General features: G+C 47.3%; 1 protein-coding gene across 1 annotated transcript in view; it reads right to left on the reverse strand.

The window, feature by feature from the left end:
* Plac9 (placenta associated 9) overlaps positions 1 to 14,165 on the reverse strand; it is a 17,868-nt gene extending 3,703 nt beyond the window's left edge. Inside the window, exons 1-2 of the mRNA XM_008849847.3 lie at positions 14,011 to 14,165; positions 1,047 to 1,144 (exon numbers count right to left, since the gene is read on the reverse strand). Of these exons, the coding sequence (XP_008848069.1) occupies positions 1,047 to 1,144; positions 14,011 to 14,074 (162 nt within the window). The 5' untranslated portion in view covers positions 14,075 to 14,165. The remainder of the gene's footprint in view (positions 1 to 1,046; positions 1,145 to 14,010) is intronic.
* Positions 14,166 to 16,562: the final 2,397 nt, after the last annotated feature.

A 16,562-nucleotide genomic window follows, 5' to 3' on the forward strand; every position in this document is an offset into this window, starting at 1 on the left:
ATTTATGAGTTTGGTCAGGCATGGTGGGATACAACTATAATCCTACCACTCAGAAGTCTGGGGCGAAATGATAGTTCCAAGACAGACTGTGCTATACAGCAAGACCCTGTCTAAACAAAACAAAAGGGCGGCTGGGGTGACATACACCTTTAATCCCAGCACTTGGGAGGCAGAGGCGGGTGGATCTCTGTGAGTCCAAGGCCAGCCTGGTCTACATAGTGAGTGCCAGGCCAGCTGGGGCTACAGGGAGACTCTGTCTCAAAAAGACCAAAAAAAACGTTTAAAAATTAAATTATTTTGGTTGTTCACATCCATAAGTCCAGCAGTGAGGAGGCTGAAACAGAGGGTCACCACAAGTTCTGGGCCAGCTTGGGCTACAGAGTAAGACCTTGTGTTAAAATTTAATTTGTGTGTGTGTATACATGTTTACGGGATAGCATGTGGCAACCATAAGTCAACCTCAGGAGCCACCTGCCATTTTTTTTAACATTTATTATTTATTTGTATGGGGGAGGGGCAGAAGTGAGCAGGCTGTGAGATGGCTCTGTGGGGAAAGGCACAGGGATCCCAGGGACCCACATGCTGGAGGGAAGGCACCAACTCCTGCAAGTTGTCGGGAAAGGCACTTGCCATCAAACCTGATAATCTGAGTTTGATCCCAGGGACCCACATGCTGGAGGGAAGGCACCAACTCCTGCAAGTTGTCCTCTGACCTCCGTTTATGCCTATGGTTCATGCACATGTGTGGTTCACAGATTTATGAACCCCATGTCACGATTCACAGCTGCATCACAAAATTTGGTGATTGAATGTCCACCTTCCTAATGGGAAAACCTCAGGATTGATGCAAGCAACAATCCCTGGGAGGCAGGGTGTATAAGGAACGGGTCAGCTGGACAGCTCAGAGGGGGCAAGGGATATTTCACATGGTAGCTGGGGAACAGGACTGGCCTGGATCTCCTGACCTTCATCTGCACCCCACAAAGCCACCAGCCTGGCAGATGGTTCCAAAGCTTCATGGTTCCTTCCTCCCACACCCTTGATACCTCTTCCATGGCATCTAGACGGCTTTGGACAGCCACATGCCTGTTGCAGCCTGGGCTCCAAGAGAGGTCTCCTCGGGAGGAACTGGGGGGTTCAGCAGCTGCAGGGAAAACAAGTTTTGTCACTGGGGGGGGGCGATTGGTTTCCTGTGACACTAGAGAGTCCTGTAAAACTTAAATGAGATGGGCACTGAAAACAGGTAGAGGACATACAAACAGGAGCCACTGTGCTGTGGCCACCACCCTAACCTTGCCTCTGTGGCCAAGGTCACCTCTAGACCTAGGCAAGCTTCACTGAGGAGGCAGTGCCTGGGCTGGGTAAAGCCAAGAAAGGAAAAGTTTTGCCACATAAAGAGAAGCAGGTCCTTCTCAGACAAGCCCTCCTGGGAGTTGGAATGACTACAAAGAACCAGGTGAGTGGAGGGATTGGATTGCACAGGGATTTGGGGAGAAAGGCAAAGATAAGGCTTTAACCCCAGGTTCAATGAACCAGTTGTAATGTCTGTTTGGAGGGAGTATTTTGAATTTCAGACACAGATAATGCAGTGGAAGGCTGTGAGTTTGGAGGTTGGCAGCCGAGGCTGTGATCCACAGAAGTGATGAAATGACAGCAGCAGGTGGAGGTGAGGGAAGGAAGTGAGCTACATCGACACCTGGAACCAGTTATTCTGAGGCATGCACCGTGTGGTGTGCTGAGAAGGTGCTGAAAAAGCTGCAGTGTCCTCAGTTTACCTACCAGGAAACTGATCCACAGAGGGGAGAAAGGCCATTGTTGGGGAAAGAGGAATTTACTGTTTGTTTGAATATACTGCTTGCCTGAATTTACTGCTTGAACTTACTTGTTTAAATTTACTGCTTGTAACCAATTAACTCAACTGGAGACACAGGCATCCGGAGATAGAGGCAAAGTGCTACAACCCCCAGAGCCTGACCTGTTCTGTGTCATGTCATGTCTGCTTACACAAGATAAAAAGAAAGAGTCATACCAGGCACATACCAATCATCTCTCCCCAATTGAGACACCTGAAGGGAGCTGTAACATTTTTCTTGTTTTAAAGTTATTGGTTTGTGAAATGCTTGCTTTGAAACTATTGGCTGTATAAACGCGGGCTCTTGTGTAATGGTTGTGGGAGCCTATATAATCTTTACCTAAAATTGCCTCAGGGACAATTGCTCTAACCAGACCTGTATGTCTTGGAAGGACAGTCGGCCCCATCTAGCTGGTTTAATAAAACTCTGCTTGATTTTTGCATCTCCACACTCGTGCATTTGTTCTCCAGAAGAGACCCACCGAGTCAAGGACCCTAACACTCCTTTCCTTTGACTCCAGACTCAGGTATGTGATTTCTGGGAAATGCACTTAGATTTTTTTTTATATACCCTTCTTTAGAAAGAAACATAAAATCAAAACAACTTGAGTCTACCATGAGCATCCACGGCATGAACCAAACTTTCCATCTTCCAAACATCTCTGTGTTAGAAAATCCCCTTCAAGACACAGTTTTCTAGCAAGCGAACCTGGGTGAACTGCATCTATAATTACCTGCTTGCTCCTATTTAATATTCTACTCTTTCCAGGCCTGTTCTTGGGATATAATCTCCATACATTCCCTGAGCGTTTCCTCAAGGTCCTGGAGATGAATGCTGCATCAGAGCTTTCCAAATTATCCCTCTCCACCTACGATGGTTTCCTTGCTGCTCTTACTGAGGAATCTGTGTTTATAGCTCCAAGAGAGTATTTTTCATTGTCTCAGGGTCGATCGCTCTCACCAGACCTGCATGTCTTGGAAGGACGGTCGGCCCCAGCTAGCTGGTTTAGTAAAACTCTGCTTGATTTTTGCATCTCCGTACTCTTGCATTTGTTCTCCAGAAGAGACCCACGGAGTCACGGACCCTAACACCATGTCCATCCAAAGTCGTACTGCTAGTGAGCAGACCAGAGATTCAACCTACGCAGCTCTTGACTCATACCGCCCCCTTACCCTCAGGCTCTTCCTGCCCCCACCAACTCTGTCACAAGAAGTCAGAGCCCTGATTCTGAGTTTGGGCTGCAGTTGGTGGCTCTAAGGCACCAGAGTTGGCTGGGCCCTTGGAAAAGGCTGACCCCCAGGAAGCAGGGGCTGTTCCAGGGGTGAAGAGAAGATAAGGAATGGCTTAAGTTCTAGAGAGGGTGACAAGCTCCACAGGGCCTAAAGTGGCAGAAAAGGCCAAAGAGGCCAGGCAGGTGCTGGAGGGGGATGGCAAGGGAAGGCAAAGTCAGGGACTGGAAACTTGGATCCTGACAAACTTTTTCAGGAATGTTGATATGAAAGGAGGAAGGAAGGGCGATCAGCTTGCCAGGCCCAGAGAAGGGTGTGCTGTCATCCTTCTTCGTGTTTTCTTAAGCTTTGGAGAATCAGTCTAGTTTACTTTTCAGCCTGAGGGACAGGAAGAAGGCAGGAGAACTGAAGGAATGTACTTCCTGCAGAGACAGGAGGCCCTGAAGGACAAAGGGGATCAGGACGAAGGAAAGAGAAAATGCAGCAAAGATGGGAAGCTAAACTTGTGTGCTTTATGCCAGTACATATTTGTATGTGTGCACATGTGTGTGCAAGTGTGCATGCACATATGTGGGGAGGCCAGAGGTCCACTTCGGGTGATTTCCTCAGATGATCTCCACCTTAGTTTTTGAGGCAGGGTCTCTCATGAATTTGGGACTTACTGCCTCTGCTAGGCCGGTTGGACAATGAGTACCAGGGATCCACCTGTCTCTGCTCCTCCTCCTGCCCCAGCACAGGAGTTACAGCCCCCGTGTCCAGCTTTTATGTGGGTGCTGAGGCTCCAATCTCAGGTCCTCATATGTGGGAAGGTACTTTACTGACTGAGTCACCTCCCTAGCCTTGAAGGTAAACTTTTAGAGGATGAAAAGTCAATGAGTTCCCACCCGAGGGTCTCAAGTAAGAGCAACATCATCTGCTGAAGATTCATACAGGGAGAAGAACCTCTTACCAAATTCTCAAGAATTCTGAATGGGTTGTTAAAAACAGCCATTAAGAAAGTTGAAGAGATAGCTCAGTGGTTAAGAGCGCTGGCTGTTCTTGCAGAGGCTGTGAATTTGATTACCAGCCCCCACATGGTGGCTAACAACCATCCTTAACTCCAGTTCTAGGGGATCTGATACCCTCTTCTGGCCTCTGTGGGCATTGTACAGCACAGGTATACTTACATGCAGGCAAGACACTCAGACACATAAAATAAAAATAAATTTAAAAATATGAAAAGCCAGTCATTAAATGTTAGTCAAAGCAAGAATATCTACACCAAAGAGGTAAGGAGAGCTTTACGAAAAATCTGAGAAGCAGTTCTTCAGTGTACAACTGGATGGGGGTCAGAACTGAGGGCCTCCTATGGAACTGTGCCCTTTAGGTAGGCCCTGTAGCTAGCTGGACACCACACAAGCCAGTGACAGCAGTCATTGCTACAGTTTGGATCTGGAGTGTGTGTACTCTGAAGGCCCACATGCTAAAGGCTTGGATCCCAGAGGGAGAAGGGTGCTACTGAGAGATGACTAGGCTGTTCAGAGGTGGGGCCTGGTGGGAGGTCTTTGGGGTGTGCCCTCAGAGGGAATTGTGGGACCCCATTCTCTTCCTGTTTTTTGCTTCCTGGCTGATGAAGTGAGTGACTTTTCTTCCTCTGTGATGTGTTACTGCACCAGTGGCCCAAAGCAGTGGGGGCCAGTTGATCATGGACTTCTGAATCATGAGCCAAAATAAACCTTCTCTCTTTTTAAGTCGCTACTTCAAACATTTCCTTATAGCGATGGCAAGCTAACTGATAGAACCTTCTGTGAAGAAGAATATGATTTCCCGTCACTGAACTTACAACGCCCTCTTCAAAAGAAGTAGTGCTGCTGCTGATTTGCAGAAGGCAGGAGGAGGAGGTTATAGTGCTGTTGTGGTTTGAATGTAAAATGTCTCCCATAAGCCCATATATTTGAATACTTGGCTGCCAGCTGGTGGCAAAGCAGAGCCTTCCTGGAGAAAGTATGTCACTAGGGGTGGGCTTTAAGGTTTTTATTATTTTATTTTTATTTTATGTGTATGAATGTTTTGCCTACAAGTATGTAAGTACACCATGCATGCAATGCCCACTGAGGAAGAAGAGGGTCTTGGATCCCAGGAACTGGAGCTACAGATGGTTGTTAGCCACCATGTGGGTGCTGGGAACCGAATCTGGCTCCTCTGCAAGAACAACTGGTGCTCTTTACCACTGAGCCATCTTTCCAGCCCCAAGTGGTCGTTTCTTAAAAGTTAACAGCAATGTAGAATTTTAAAGTGTGTCAAGGAACTTTTTGTACTTTGTTATGTAAAAAATCCACATGGACTTCTGAATCATGAGCCAAAATAAACCTTCTCTCTTTTTAAGTCGCTACTTCAAACTGATAGAACCTTCTGTGAAGAAGAATATGATTTCCCTTCACTGAACTTACAATGCCCTCTTCAAAAGAAGTAGTGCTGCTGCTGATTTGCGGAAGGCAGGAGGAGGAGGTTATAGTGCTGTTGTGGTTTGGATGTAAAATGTCTCCCATAAGCCCATGTATTTGAATACTTGGCTGCCAGCTGGTGGCAAAGCAGAGCCTTCCTGGAGAAAGTATGTCACTAGGGGTGGGCTTTAAGGTTTTTATTATTTTATTTTTATTTTATGTGTATGAATGTTTTGCCTACATGTATATAAGTACCCCATGCATGCAATGCCCACTGAGGAAGAAGAGGGTCTTGGATCCCAGGAACTGGAGCTACAGATGGTTGTTAGCCACCATGTGGGTGCTGGGAACCGAATCTGGCTCCTCTGCAAGAACAACTGTGGGAATGCGTTCAGCTATTCCCTCTACTTTTGTGTATATAGTTTTAAACTTTCCGTAATAAAACCCAGTTGTCTGATGGAATGGCTAGCAAAAAGCAGGAGCCATGATGGGCTGAATGCACAGCTGTAAAGTGGTGAGGACAAGGGAGAGATCTCTAGTCCAGGAGGCCTCCCCAGTGGAGGGCTGTGCTCCATTCTGGGCCACTATCTGAGGTGGCCTTTGAGACACAGCAGCAGGGGTCCCGACTGGCCCTGGTGAAGGGACCCCACATTTTGTTTCAGCTGAAGCTGGGGGCTCAGCCTGGAGAGACCTGAAGGAGGCGGGAAGAGCCGTTTTACTCCAGGGTGGCTGTCCTGGGAGGAGGACTCTGCCTAGGTGGGAGCCTGTACACATACCTTCTCTGTCGGACCTGCCCAGGGGCCTTCCGGGAATGCGTTCAGCTATTCCCTCTACTTTTGTGTATGTAGTTTTAAACTTTCCGTAATAAAACCCAGTCGTCTGATGGAATGGCTAGCAAAAAGCAGGAGCCATGATGGGCTGAATGCACAGATGTAAAGTGGTGAGGACAAGGGAGAGATCTCTAGTCCAGGAGGCCTCCCCAGTGGAGGGCTGTGCTCCATTCTGGGCCACTATCTGAGGTGGCCTTTGAGACACAGCAGCAGGGGTCCCGACTGGCCCTGGTAAAGGGACCCCACATTTTGTTTCAGCTGAAGCTGGGGGCTCAGCCTGGAGAGACCTGAAGGAGGCGGGAAGAGCCGTTTTACTCCAGGGTGGCTGTCCTGGGAGGAGGACTCTGCCTAGGTGGGAGCCTGTACAGCAGGGGTCCCGACTGGCCCTGGTAAAGGGACCCCACATTTTGTTTCAGCTGAAGCTGGGGGCTCATCCTGGAGAGACCTGAAGGAGGCGGGAAGAGCCGTTTTCACTCCAGGGTGGCTGTCCTGGGAGGAGGACTCTGCCTAGGTGGGAGCCTGTACACATACCTTCTCTGTTGGACCTGCCCAGGGGCCTTCAGGCAGGTGGCTCTATGAACATCACCTGCCTTTGCTGAGTGGAAGCTGGGCAGATGTGGGTGTCTTGAACAACACACATCTCTCCACTGGCCCCAGACACTGTTTCTACTGTCTGCGATGAGGTCTAACTTGGCTCCACAATCACTCCAGGGAAGAGGCTGGGCTGAGGTCACTCCTAACCCTCAGCACTAATCCCTCACATCTGCAGAGAGCTGTGCTCTGAGCACTACTTCACAACTGTCCATGAGCTCATTCAGACCTCCAAGGGACTCATCTGAAAAGCCTGGAGCCCAGCCCTAACAACTGTCCTGTGTGACCTGCTTCTTCCCTGTGGAGGGCCTCAGCATAGCTTGGCTTGTAAACACTCTAAAGATCCTTTGCCTGCACCATCTACCAATTAATTGTTGGGTCTGTCAGAAACATCTTGGCCTCTGCACCCTCCTCTATCAGGCAGGGTGGGGTTAGCCTGAGGCTCTGCCTCCCAGAGGTAGCTCATGCTTGTCTGACTGTAGAACCTGCTAGAGGCCTCAAAATCTGCTGTCAAGGACAGAACTGGGGTAAATAAGGGACAAGTCGATTTGGGAGCAGAAAACTCAGGCAAGGCCAAAGCTGGGCACCTTCCTTTCTCTCTGTCTCTGATTCTCTGTCTTTCTCTGTCTCTGTCACACACACACACACACACACACACACACACATACACACACACGGTGTCAGAAAGCTCATCCAGGATTGTGCTATTATGCAGGACCTTGAAAAGCCAAGGAGCCAAGGCTGTGGCTTCCCTTCCATCCTTTCTTCCTCTGCCCTCCCTGCCCTGACAGTTGGAAATGAATTTCCTTGGGTACCAGGTTGTTTTCTCTGGTGTGGCTCCTGCTTGAAGCCTGATGTGTTTGGATTGTGGCCATGGATGGAGCAGCATCCTGCATTGGGGGTGCCCAGAGACCAGGACAGGCGCTGGTCTAAAGAGGCTTGGCCACCAGTCTGTCCTCTGTATGGCTCCGCCCACTCACAGGCCTTCCTGGGAGGCCTAAAATAGGTGGGACTCACACAGTGAGGAAGGTGCCTACAGTAATCATCAAAGCCATATTCCATTTTTACCGGCAACAATGGTCACTTCGGGTTAATGATATTTCACCATACTGGATATAATACAATAATAAATGTTACCACATCCAGTCTTTGTATAAATAGTTGTGATACAATCAAAACGACCAGTGGGTTTTGATTTTTCTTAACAGGAAACGGAACATTACTTTTAAAGGGTTTTATGAAGACTGCATTATATGGAACGGTTGGAGCTGAAACAGAGGGATCCCAGAACCCTTTAAGAGAGCCAGGATTCCAAGAAACTTTTTTTCTCTCGTTCTGTTTTGCTGAGGGAGGGACGTGTTCTATCTCCCTCCCTTGTTCTCTGGTTTTTTTCCCAGATGTGCATTTGAGCCTCGTGGATCACTGGGAATTTACCACTTCTTCCACTTTCCCTTTGGGGTTGAGTTATTTTACTTAGGACACAAGTTGAGCTGTTGTAACAGAGAATGCCTGTCACCACACCATGCTTGTTTCTCTCTGAAGTATCCATTCAGAACTAGACTGGCTGATGGGCAGGCAGGTAGGCAGCTCAGCTCCTGAGCCTAGACAGGAACCCAAATTCTGTCCAGCTATACTGTGTTTAAAAACTTTTTAATTTATTATTTTTATGTATATGATTGTATTGCCTGCATGTGTGTCATGTAATGCCAGCAGAGATCAGGAGAGATGTCAGGTCCCCGGAACTGGAGTTATAAATGGTTGTGAGCTGCCATGCGGATGCTGGGAACTGAACCTGGGTCAGTGCTCTTAACTGCTGAGTCATCTCTCCAGCCCCCGTTGTTTGGTTTTTTTTTTTCATCTTTTTGAGACAGGGTCTCCCTGTAGCCCCAGCTGTCCTGGAACTCACTATGTAAACCAGGCTGGCCTTGAACTCCCAGAGATCCGCCTGCCTCTGCCTCCTGAGTGCTGGCATTAAAGGCGTGCTCCACCATGCCCAGCTGTTTTTATTTTTTTAACCACTAATTGTAATAAACTAACACTCCCCAAACCCAGGGATGCTGATGTCTCAAAACCCACCCAGGAACATGTAGTTGGAACTCAGAGGTGTGGTCCCATGCCAGGACTTTCTGTGTGCTCCGTCTGCCTTTCACTCAACTTCCTCACGTGTAAGGAATCTGTCTGTCCTGCCCTGTCTCCTTCCCAGGGTTGTCATGTTAAGCCTGTGCATGAAGATACCTGGGTTACATGCAAATGCCACATAAGGACATTGACAGGTGAGTTGGCACAGGCTCAAGGAAAGGGAGTGGGTTGGTCAGGGAGCGCCCTGGGCTGCGCCTCTTCATATGGAAGCTAGTGCTCACAGGTCAGGTCTCAGCATAGAGGGGCATCACTCTAGCACTAAACCTATACAGGAAGTCAGAGGTTGCTAACCTCCAAGGGATACCCAAGGAAAGGGTCTTGGGTCAATAAGGATCTCAGCCCCAACCTGCTGCAAGCCAGTCCCATTTGCTGGATCCTGGCTTTCTTTGCTTTTAGAATGGGCATAACTGTACTCGGTGTTCTAAACTCCTGTTGATTTCTGATCTTTTATCAGGCCAAGGTTTTGGGGAATGCATATGTGCATTTGCATCAGCTCTTTATCTCTATCTTGGAGTCACTGTTCCTCCCTCCCTCCCTCCCTCCCTCCCTTCCTTCCTTCTTCCTTCCTTCCTCCCTTCTTCCCCCCCCCCCCCAGACTCCTAAGTGCTGGGATAAAAGGTATGATCTACCACAACTGACTTGAGGTCAGCACTCTTATACTCCTCCACCTTAAGAAAAAGAGAATTTTCTTTTTTACACACTGTGTAGTGGCTAAGGCAGGAGGACTGCATGTGCTAGGTAAGCCTGGGCTACAATAGCAAGATTATCTCAAAAAGCAAAACAAAACAGTTTTTTTTTTTTACAAGATCAAAGAAATTGAGGGACATACTCAAGATTACACATCAGGAAGATGGTGATGACAGGATCTGAATCCAACCTCCTGACACTGTTTATACTGTGCCCTTGTTGTGGTGTGGCTATATAAGGTAAGATTCTTCTACCTTGGGGCTCCCAGTGTCCCCTCTGTAAAATGAGGGGCTGGACAGATGTCAGGCATATCTCCCTCCCTCTTTCCCTTCCTCCCTTCTTGGTTTGGTCCCCACCATTTCCTTTTTGTTGGAAGGAATGCTATGATCCTTACCTCAGTCCCCCAGCATCTTCCTCTTTCACCCTAAGCAACAGCAGAATCCCAGAGGAAAACTGCTGTCTATGGGGTCCTGAAATGGTAAATAGATAGGGACAGTTTCCCCACAGGAATCAGAGGCTTGGGTGAGAATGGGTGCACTGGTTTCTTTTTTAAAAGATTTTTAAAACTATTTTATTATTTTCATTTTATGTGTATGAGTGTATTGCCTGCATGTGTGTGAATGCAATACATGTGTCGTGCAGTGCCACAGAGATCAGAAGAGGGCTTTGGAGTCCCTTGGAACTGGAGTTAAGGACAGTTCGTAGCTGCCATGTGGGTGCTGGGAATCGAACGTGGGTCCTCTGCAAGAGCATTCAGTACTCTTAACCACTGAGCCATCTCTCCAGCCCCAGTTGCACTAGTTTCAGAGGGGAGACACTTAGGATCCCTCCGACAGCAAAAAACGGAACTCACCTGAGGCCTTTAAAAAGATATCTATAGGCAACACAAACTAGGTTGCTTCCCTCAATATAGAGCTTTTATAGATCAACATGAGAAAACTCTAACAAAGTTTACAAGAACCTGTAGAAATACCCATTATGCCTTCAAAGCAAAAGTCCAACATTAGCACTAATCAAATAAATTCAGTTAAAATAATAAAGATGGGCTGGGGATGCAGTTCGGTTGGTAGAATACTGTGTAGCATGCATGGGATCCCAGGTTTGATCCATAGCACAGCATAAAGCCAGATGTGGTGGTATACATCTGTAATCCCAGCACTTGGAAGATGGAGGCAGGAGAATCATAAATTCAAGGTCATCCTTTGCTACATATGAGTTCAATACTAGCCTACGCTACATGAGATCCTGTCTTAAAAGAAATAGATTAAAAAGTAATAATGACTATCTAGAAAGTATTTTTGCTGAAAAAAAAAAAACCTACCTGGAATTAGACCAAGGTTCTAGGTAGAACCATCAATGCATAGTGGATCCAGGGTAGAGGAACACTAAATGACATCATGGTCATGCAATTAGCAGGATCTGAACATGCAAAACTTTTCAGGACAAGTCTTCTCCATAACTTATTTTTTTAAAAAAAGGAGAGAGGGAAGGGGGAGAGAGAGAGAGAGAGAGAGAGAGAGAGAGAGAGAGGAGAAAGAGAGTCAGAGACAGAGACAGAGGTGGGATTATACATTTCAAGAGACACCAACATGTCAACCAAATGCAACATATATAACGTTACTTGAATCAAACAAAAGAAATGTAAAAAATCACATAATACCAGGACATTGAACACTGCTGAAGGCTTGATGGCCAGGAATTACTCATTCTTTGGGAATGATAATGGCCTTGCAGTTCTGTTTATAGATTAAATATATGATGCTTGGTCCCACCCATTCTCATGCAAGAAACTCCAAACTCAATGAGACACACACACCCACCCACCCACACACACACACACACACACACACACACACAAGACATGACGGTAGGGGGTTTCTTGTTGAGAGGAAGGGTTCCAGCAGGAAAGAGGGAGATGAGAAAGGAGAATGGGTATTAGCTAAAATTCATTATACATGTGTATGAAACTATCAAATAATTTAAAAAGCTTAAATGTATACAGTGCTTGGAGTTCCTTTTAAACTAATCCAGGGATGACAGCAGAGGTATAATTATAAAAGAAATGAGATTGGTCATGAATGAATAACTATAGTATAATCACATTATCGTAATCTATTTTGTATGGGATTATTTTGAATTCTATTTTTGTATCTAAATATTTTCACAGTAGAAGTTAAGGGATTTGGGGAGATGCTCAGCCATTAAAAACATTTACTGCTCTTGCTTAGGAACCAGGATTTGGTTCCCAGCACTCATCTGGCAGCTCACAATCACCTGTAACTCCAGTTCCAGGAGATCTGATGTCCTCTTCTGGCCCCCTCAGACACTGCATGCATGTGGTACACTTGCATACATGCAGGCAAAACACATAAAATAAAAATAAATCTTTTTAAAAAGTTAAGGAACATCTGTACGCCATAAATATGTAAAATTAATGTGTCAAATAAAAATAGCTTTAGAAAGTTAAAGACAGCAATGGATATTATCTGAAATCTGAATGGTTATAAGTGAAAACATGTGGAATTACACTAGTACATTTATATTTTCTCTTAATCTGTCACACCGAACACACATAATTAGAAAGGAATTAACAATGTGAGTTTTTGCTTGTTTTTGTTTATTTTTATTTTATGTCTATGTGTGTATTGCCTGCATGTGTGTAGACGCACCGGCACTGTGCAATACCCGAAAAGGTAAGAAGAAGGTGTCAGATCCCCTGGAAGGTTTATTTTTATTTTATGTCTATGTGTGCATTGCCTGCATGTGTGTAGACGCACCAGCACTGTGCAATACCCGAAAAGGTAAGAAGAAGGTGTCAGATCCCCTGGAACTGGAGCTATAGGCAGTTGTTAGCTGCCTTCCTTGTGGGTGCTGGGATTCGAACCTGGGTCTTCTGCAAGAACAGCCAGTGCTCTTAACCACTGAGCCATCTCTCCAGCCCATTGTGGGTTTTTTGTTTTTTCCTTTTTTTAAAAAAAATAAGGTCTCACTGTGTAGCCCTGGCTAGCCCAGAACTCACCATGTAGACCAGACTGGTCTTAAACTCACAAAGATCTGCCTGTCTTTGTCTCCGGAGTGTGCCAACATGCCTGGCTGAAAAGTAGTGTTTTAAAATAGCTTATGGCTTAAGGGACCAGGAAAGTGGTTTGTGGGCAGGGCTAGCTCCTTCCTGGGGGAGACACAAGCTGAGTAGAGGTCCCCAGCTCCACAGCCCAGGCCAACCTGAGAAAAGAGGATCTAAGGAGGAAAGGGCTTTAAAGGGAGGTGGTGCTCTGTGGACAGAGCTCTGTGCTGGATGGAACGCCAGCCACTCTGTAACAGATGGAAACCCTACGCCAGAGCGGTTGATGGTCTGAGAACTAGGGCTGTACGTCCCCTGCCTGGGCTCTCCTTTAGTCACTCCCTGAGCCAGCCTCTGAAAGATTCACGCCAAAGATGCTCCTCCAAATCTGGGCTGGCTCCCTCCTCTCTGTGGAGGATCTCGGAAAAATGATCCGAGCTTCGGTCTTATTGCCGACACTTCTGCCTGACTGTGGCAAGGGCCTGAGGGGCAAGAGGCCTGGGTCTTGGTGGGAGGTCTGTCTTGGCACAGTGAAGCCCAAGCGTCCTCCTCACAGTAGAACTGGGATGAGCAATAGCCCTTGGACAGTTCTGGGAACCTGGAGGCTGGCAACCTCATCTCACCACAGACCCCTCAGGCCACCAGGCAGGTGAAACGGTGCCTTTTCCTAGGGATCCCTTGTCTGTCTCCCCAAAGTTGGTGCTGGCCCTGGGTCACTGGCCCTTTCAGGCTCCGCTTTTAACGCGATGCCCTCTACAGCCTGGCTGGGCGCCTCCGCTGGCCTCTGGGATGCCCTGGCCCCAGGGCGGCCGCACCCTGTGGACTGGACCTCCGCCCAGCCCGACTCAGCCCTCAGCCCTCCCTGGCATCCGGTTGCCGCGCTCTCTCCCCCAAATCTTTCTTACCGTTCTTCTTCACCAGAGTCCTTACTTCTTGCTTTGCTTTTCTCAAACTCCCTTCTCTTGCTGTCCTAGTTCACATGTGTTTATCTCCAAAGCCTTTTTCTGTCTCAGCCTCTTCTTCATCTCTGTTCCTCTGTCCTTTATCTCTGCTTTTCCGGTCCCTCGGTGTCTCTCACCATCATTTCTCCCTCCCTCTATCTCTCCCCGTGTCTCTGTCTCTGGATCCCTCGCTCCTACCTACCTCGCTATCCCGGGGTGTCCCTGGGTCCTCCGCCCGCCCTGGTGCCCCACTCACCGGCCAGGGCGCCTGAGGCGCGCAGCATGGCGAGCCCCGCCAGCGCGCAGAGCAGCGACCGCATGGTGCGGAACCGCGGGGCGCAGCGCGGAGTCTGCCCACAGCCACCCTCCCCGGGATCGCGCCGCGCTGGCCTGGAGGAAATGCTTACAGCCGGAGCCAAAATTCCTGGGCGGCTCCGGGCTTTCTGGATCCAGAGAACCGCCCCCTCCAGAGGTTCCTCTACACTCCGCGGGCAGCGGGCAGCCAGGGACCCCGAAAGCGACCTTCCCACAGGAGCAGTCTAGGGCTCCTAGCCTCCGGGGACCCCAACACAGAAAGGCGCTGCTCCTGGGGTCAGCATCCCTTAAGGGCCGATTTCACAGCCTGACAGACTGAGCTCAGGAACACGGGCTTTCCTCTGTGTCCCTCACCGAATGGCACAGGATTTGAACCCCAGACTTCTAGGAGCAAGGACGCTTCCTCCTTCTGCATCTGAACCAGAAATGAACACTTAATGATATCGGAAAGTGTCTGATCCCAAGAGGCTTGGTGCTTGTAGCTTACAGAAGCTCAATAATAAAGACCAACAAACGTTAAAAAACAAAAAAACAAACAACACAAAAGGGGGATGAGAGAGAAGAAGAAAGTAAACTTGCAACTCATACAGATACAGAACTTATGCCGAAGGTCTCATTTAACTCCTTACTAAGAAAGGAGGGGTTGGAGAGATGGTTCTCTGGTTAAGAGCACTGACCGCTCTTGCAGAGGCTAGCAACAGCCTGTAACTGGGCATCGAGTGCCTTTTTTTGACTTCTGAAGGCATTTTATGACACTGGTGCACTTACACACATACAGGTAATTAATACACTCATACACATAAAATAAAAATAATAAAAAATGAAGGAGTGAGATGTTATAAGCTGTTTGCCAAGCAAGGGACTCAGAGCTAGAGCTTTCTACTATACAGTAAGCAGTGAATCCAGCAGGGAGGGAACACATCATGGGCAGAACTTTCAAGTCTAGAGAGGAGAATTACTAGAGTTACTCCATTATCAGTCATCTACAAGTTGCAAACTTGCAAAACAGTTTAAAAGTAATGATGGGCCATGCATGGTGGTCTTTGCCTTTAATCCCAGCACTTGGGAAGCAGAGTCAGGCAGATCTCTGGAAATCAAGGCCAGCCTGGTCTACATAGTGAGTTCCAGGCCAACTGGAGCTACAGGGAGCCCCTGTCTCAATCAACCAATCAATCAATCAATCAATCAATCAATCAATCAATAAAATAAAAGTATGGCACAGAATAATAGAATTAAAAGCACAGCAGTCAGCAAATTTGTTAGCCCCATACTAGGTATAATATCTGGGTCTCTAGAGGAGGAAACGGAAATAATTCACATGTTCACATGGGTGTCTGCCTCTTATGGAGTTCATAGTCTAGTAATTATTATGGTATTAACATGGCAGCTAAGCTATGGTGATTCACTTCTATCACATACCATCCTCTTGATTCTCGCAGTAATCCTACAAGGGACCTATCATATCCACACTGTAGACTGAGAAACTGTGGTTCAGAATGGTTAAGAAACTTACTGATGGGGTTGGAGAGATCGATCAGCAGCCAAGAGCACTGGCTGCCCTTGTAGAAAGCCTGGGTTGGGTTCCCAGGACCCACATGGAGACGGACAACTGCCTGTAACTCCAGTTCCAGGGGATTCAGATCTCAGCACTCCGGAGGCCCTCTTCTGCCCTCCAAGGGATTGCTCACATGGGTGCACTTACAGGCAAAACACTCATACACATAAAATAAAAATAAATAGGTGGCCAGGTGTGGTGGCACACACCTTTAATCCCAGCACTCAGCGGTAGAGGCAGGCAGATCTCTGTGAGGTCAAGGCCAGCTTGGTCTCCATAGTGAATCCAGGACAGCTGGGGCTACAGGAAGACCCTGTCTCAAAAAGACCAAAAAAACCCCAAAAAGACCTGGAGGGACTGACTTCCCCATCTTACATCCTTGCTTAAACTGTCTACTCTACCCTAGTCTTATTCATACTGATGTTTGGTCTCAAATCAGTGCCCACAGTATTTCTCTGTTTCTTTGCTACAAACAAAACAAAACAAAACACAAAACTCACCAGGATATTAAAAAAAAAAATGACTCAGTGATTAATAGCACATGTTGCTCTTCCAGAGGACCTGAATTTTATTTCCAGCACCCACATCAGGTGGCTCAGCTCACAGCGGCCAGTAGCTCCAGCACTGTGGAAACCTGCACATGGACACACACATATACATATAATAAAAAAAATAATAAAATTAAAAAACAAGGCAAAAAAATTTTTGTCTTTTTGAGGCAGGGTCTCCCTGTAGCCCCAGCTGACCTGGAACTCACTATATAGACCAGACTGGCTTCAAACTTACAGGGATCCGCCTACCTCTGCCTTCTGAGTACTTAGAAGAAGCCTTTCATTAAAACAGCATTGACATATTCAATAACAATTTCCAGAGCTAAGACATATCTCTTTCAAAACTGGCTGTAAATTTTTAGGTTTACAGTTGAATTATTAAGAGAA

This window comes from Nannospalax galili, unplaced genomic scaffold, assembly GCF_000622305.1.
Source record: "Nannospalax galili isolate Female #2095 unplaced genomic scaffold, S.galili_v1.0 scaffold83, whole genome shotgun sequence".
NCBI classification, from domain to species: domain Eukaryota; kingdom Metazoa; phylum Chordata; class Mammalia; order Rodentia; family Spalacidae; genus Nannospalax; species Nannospalax galili.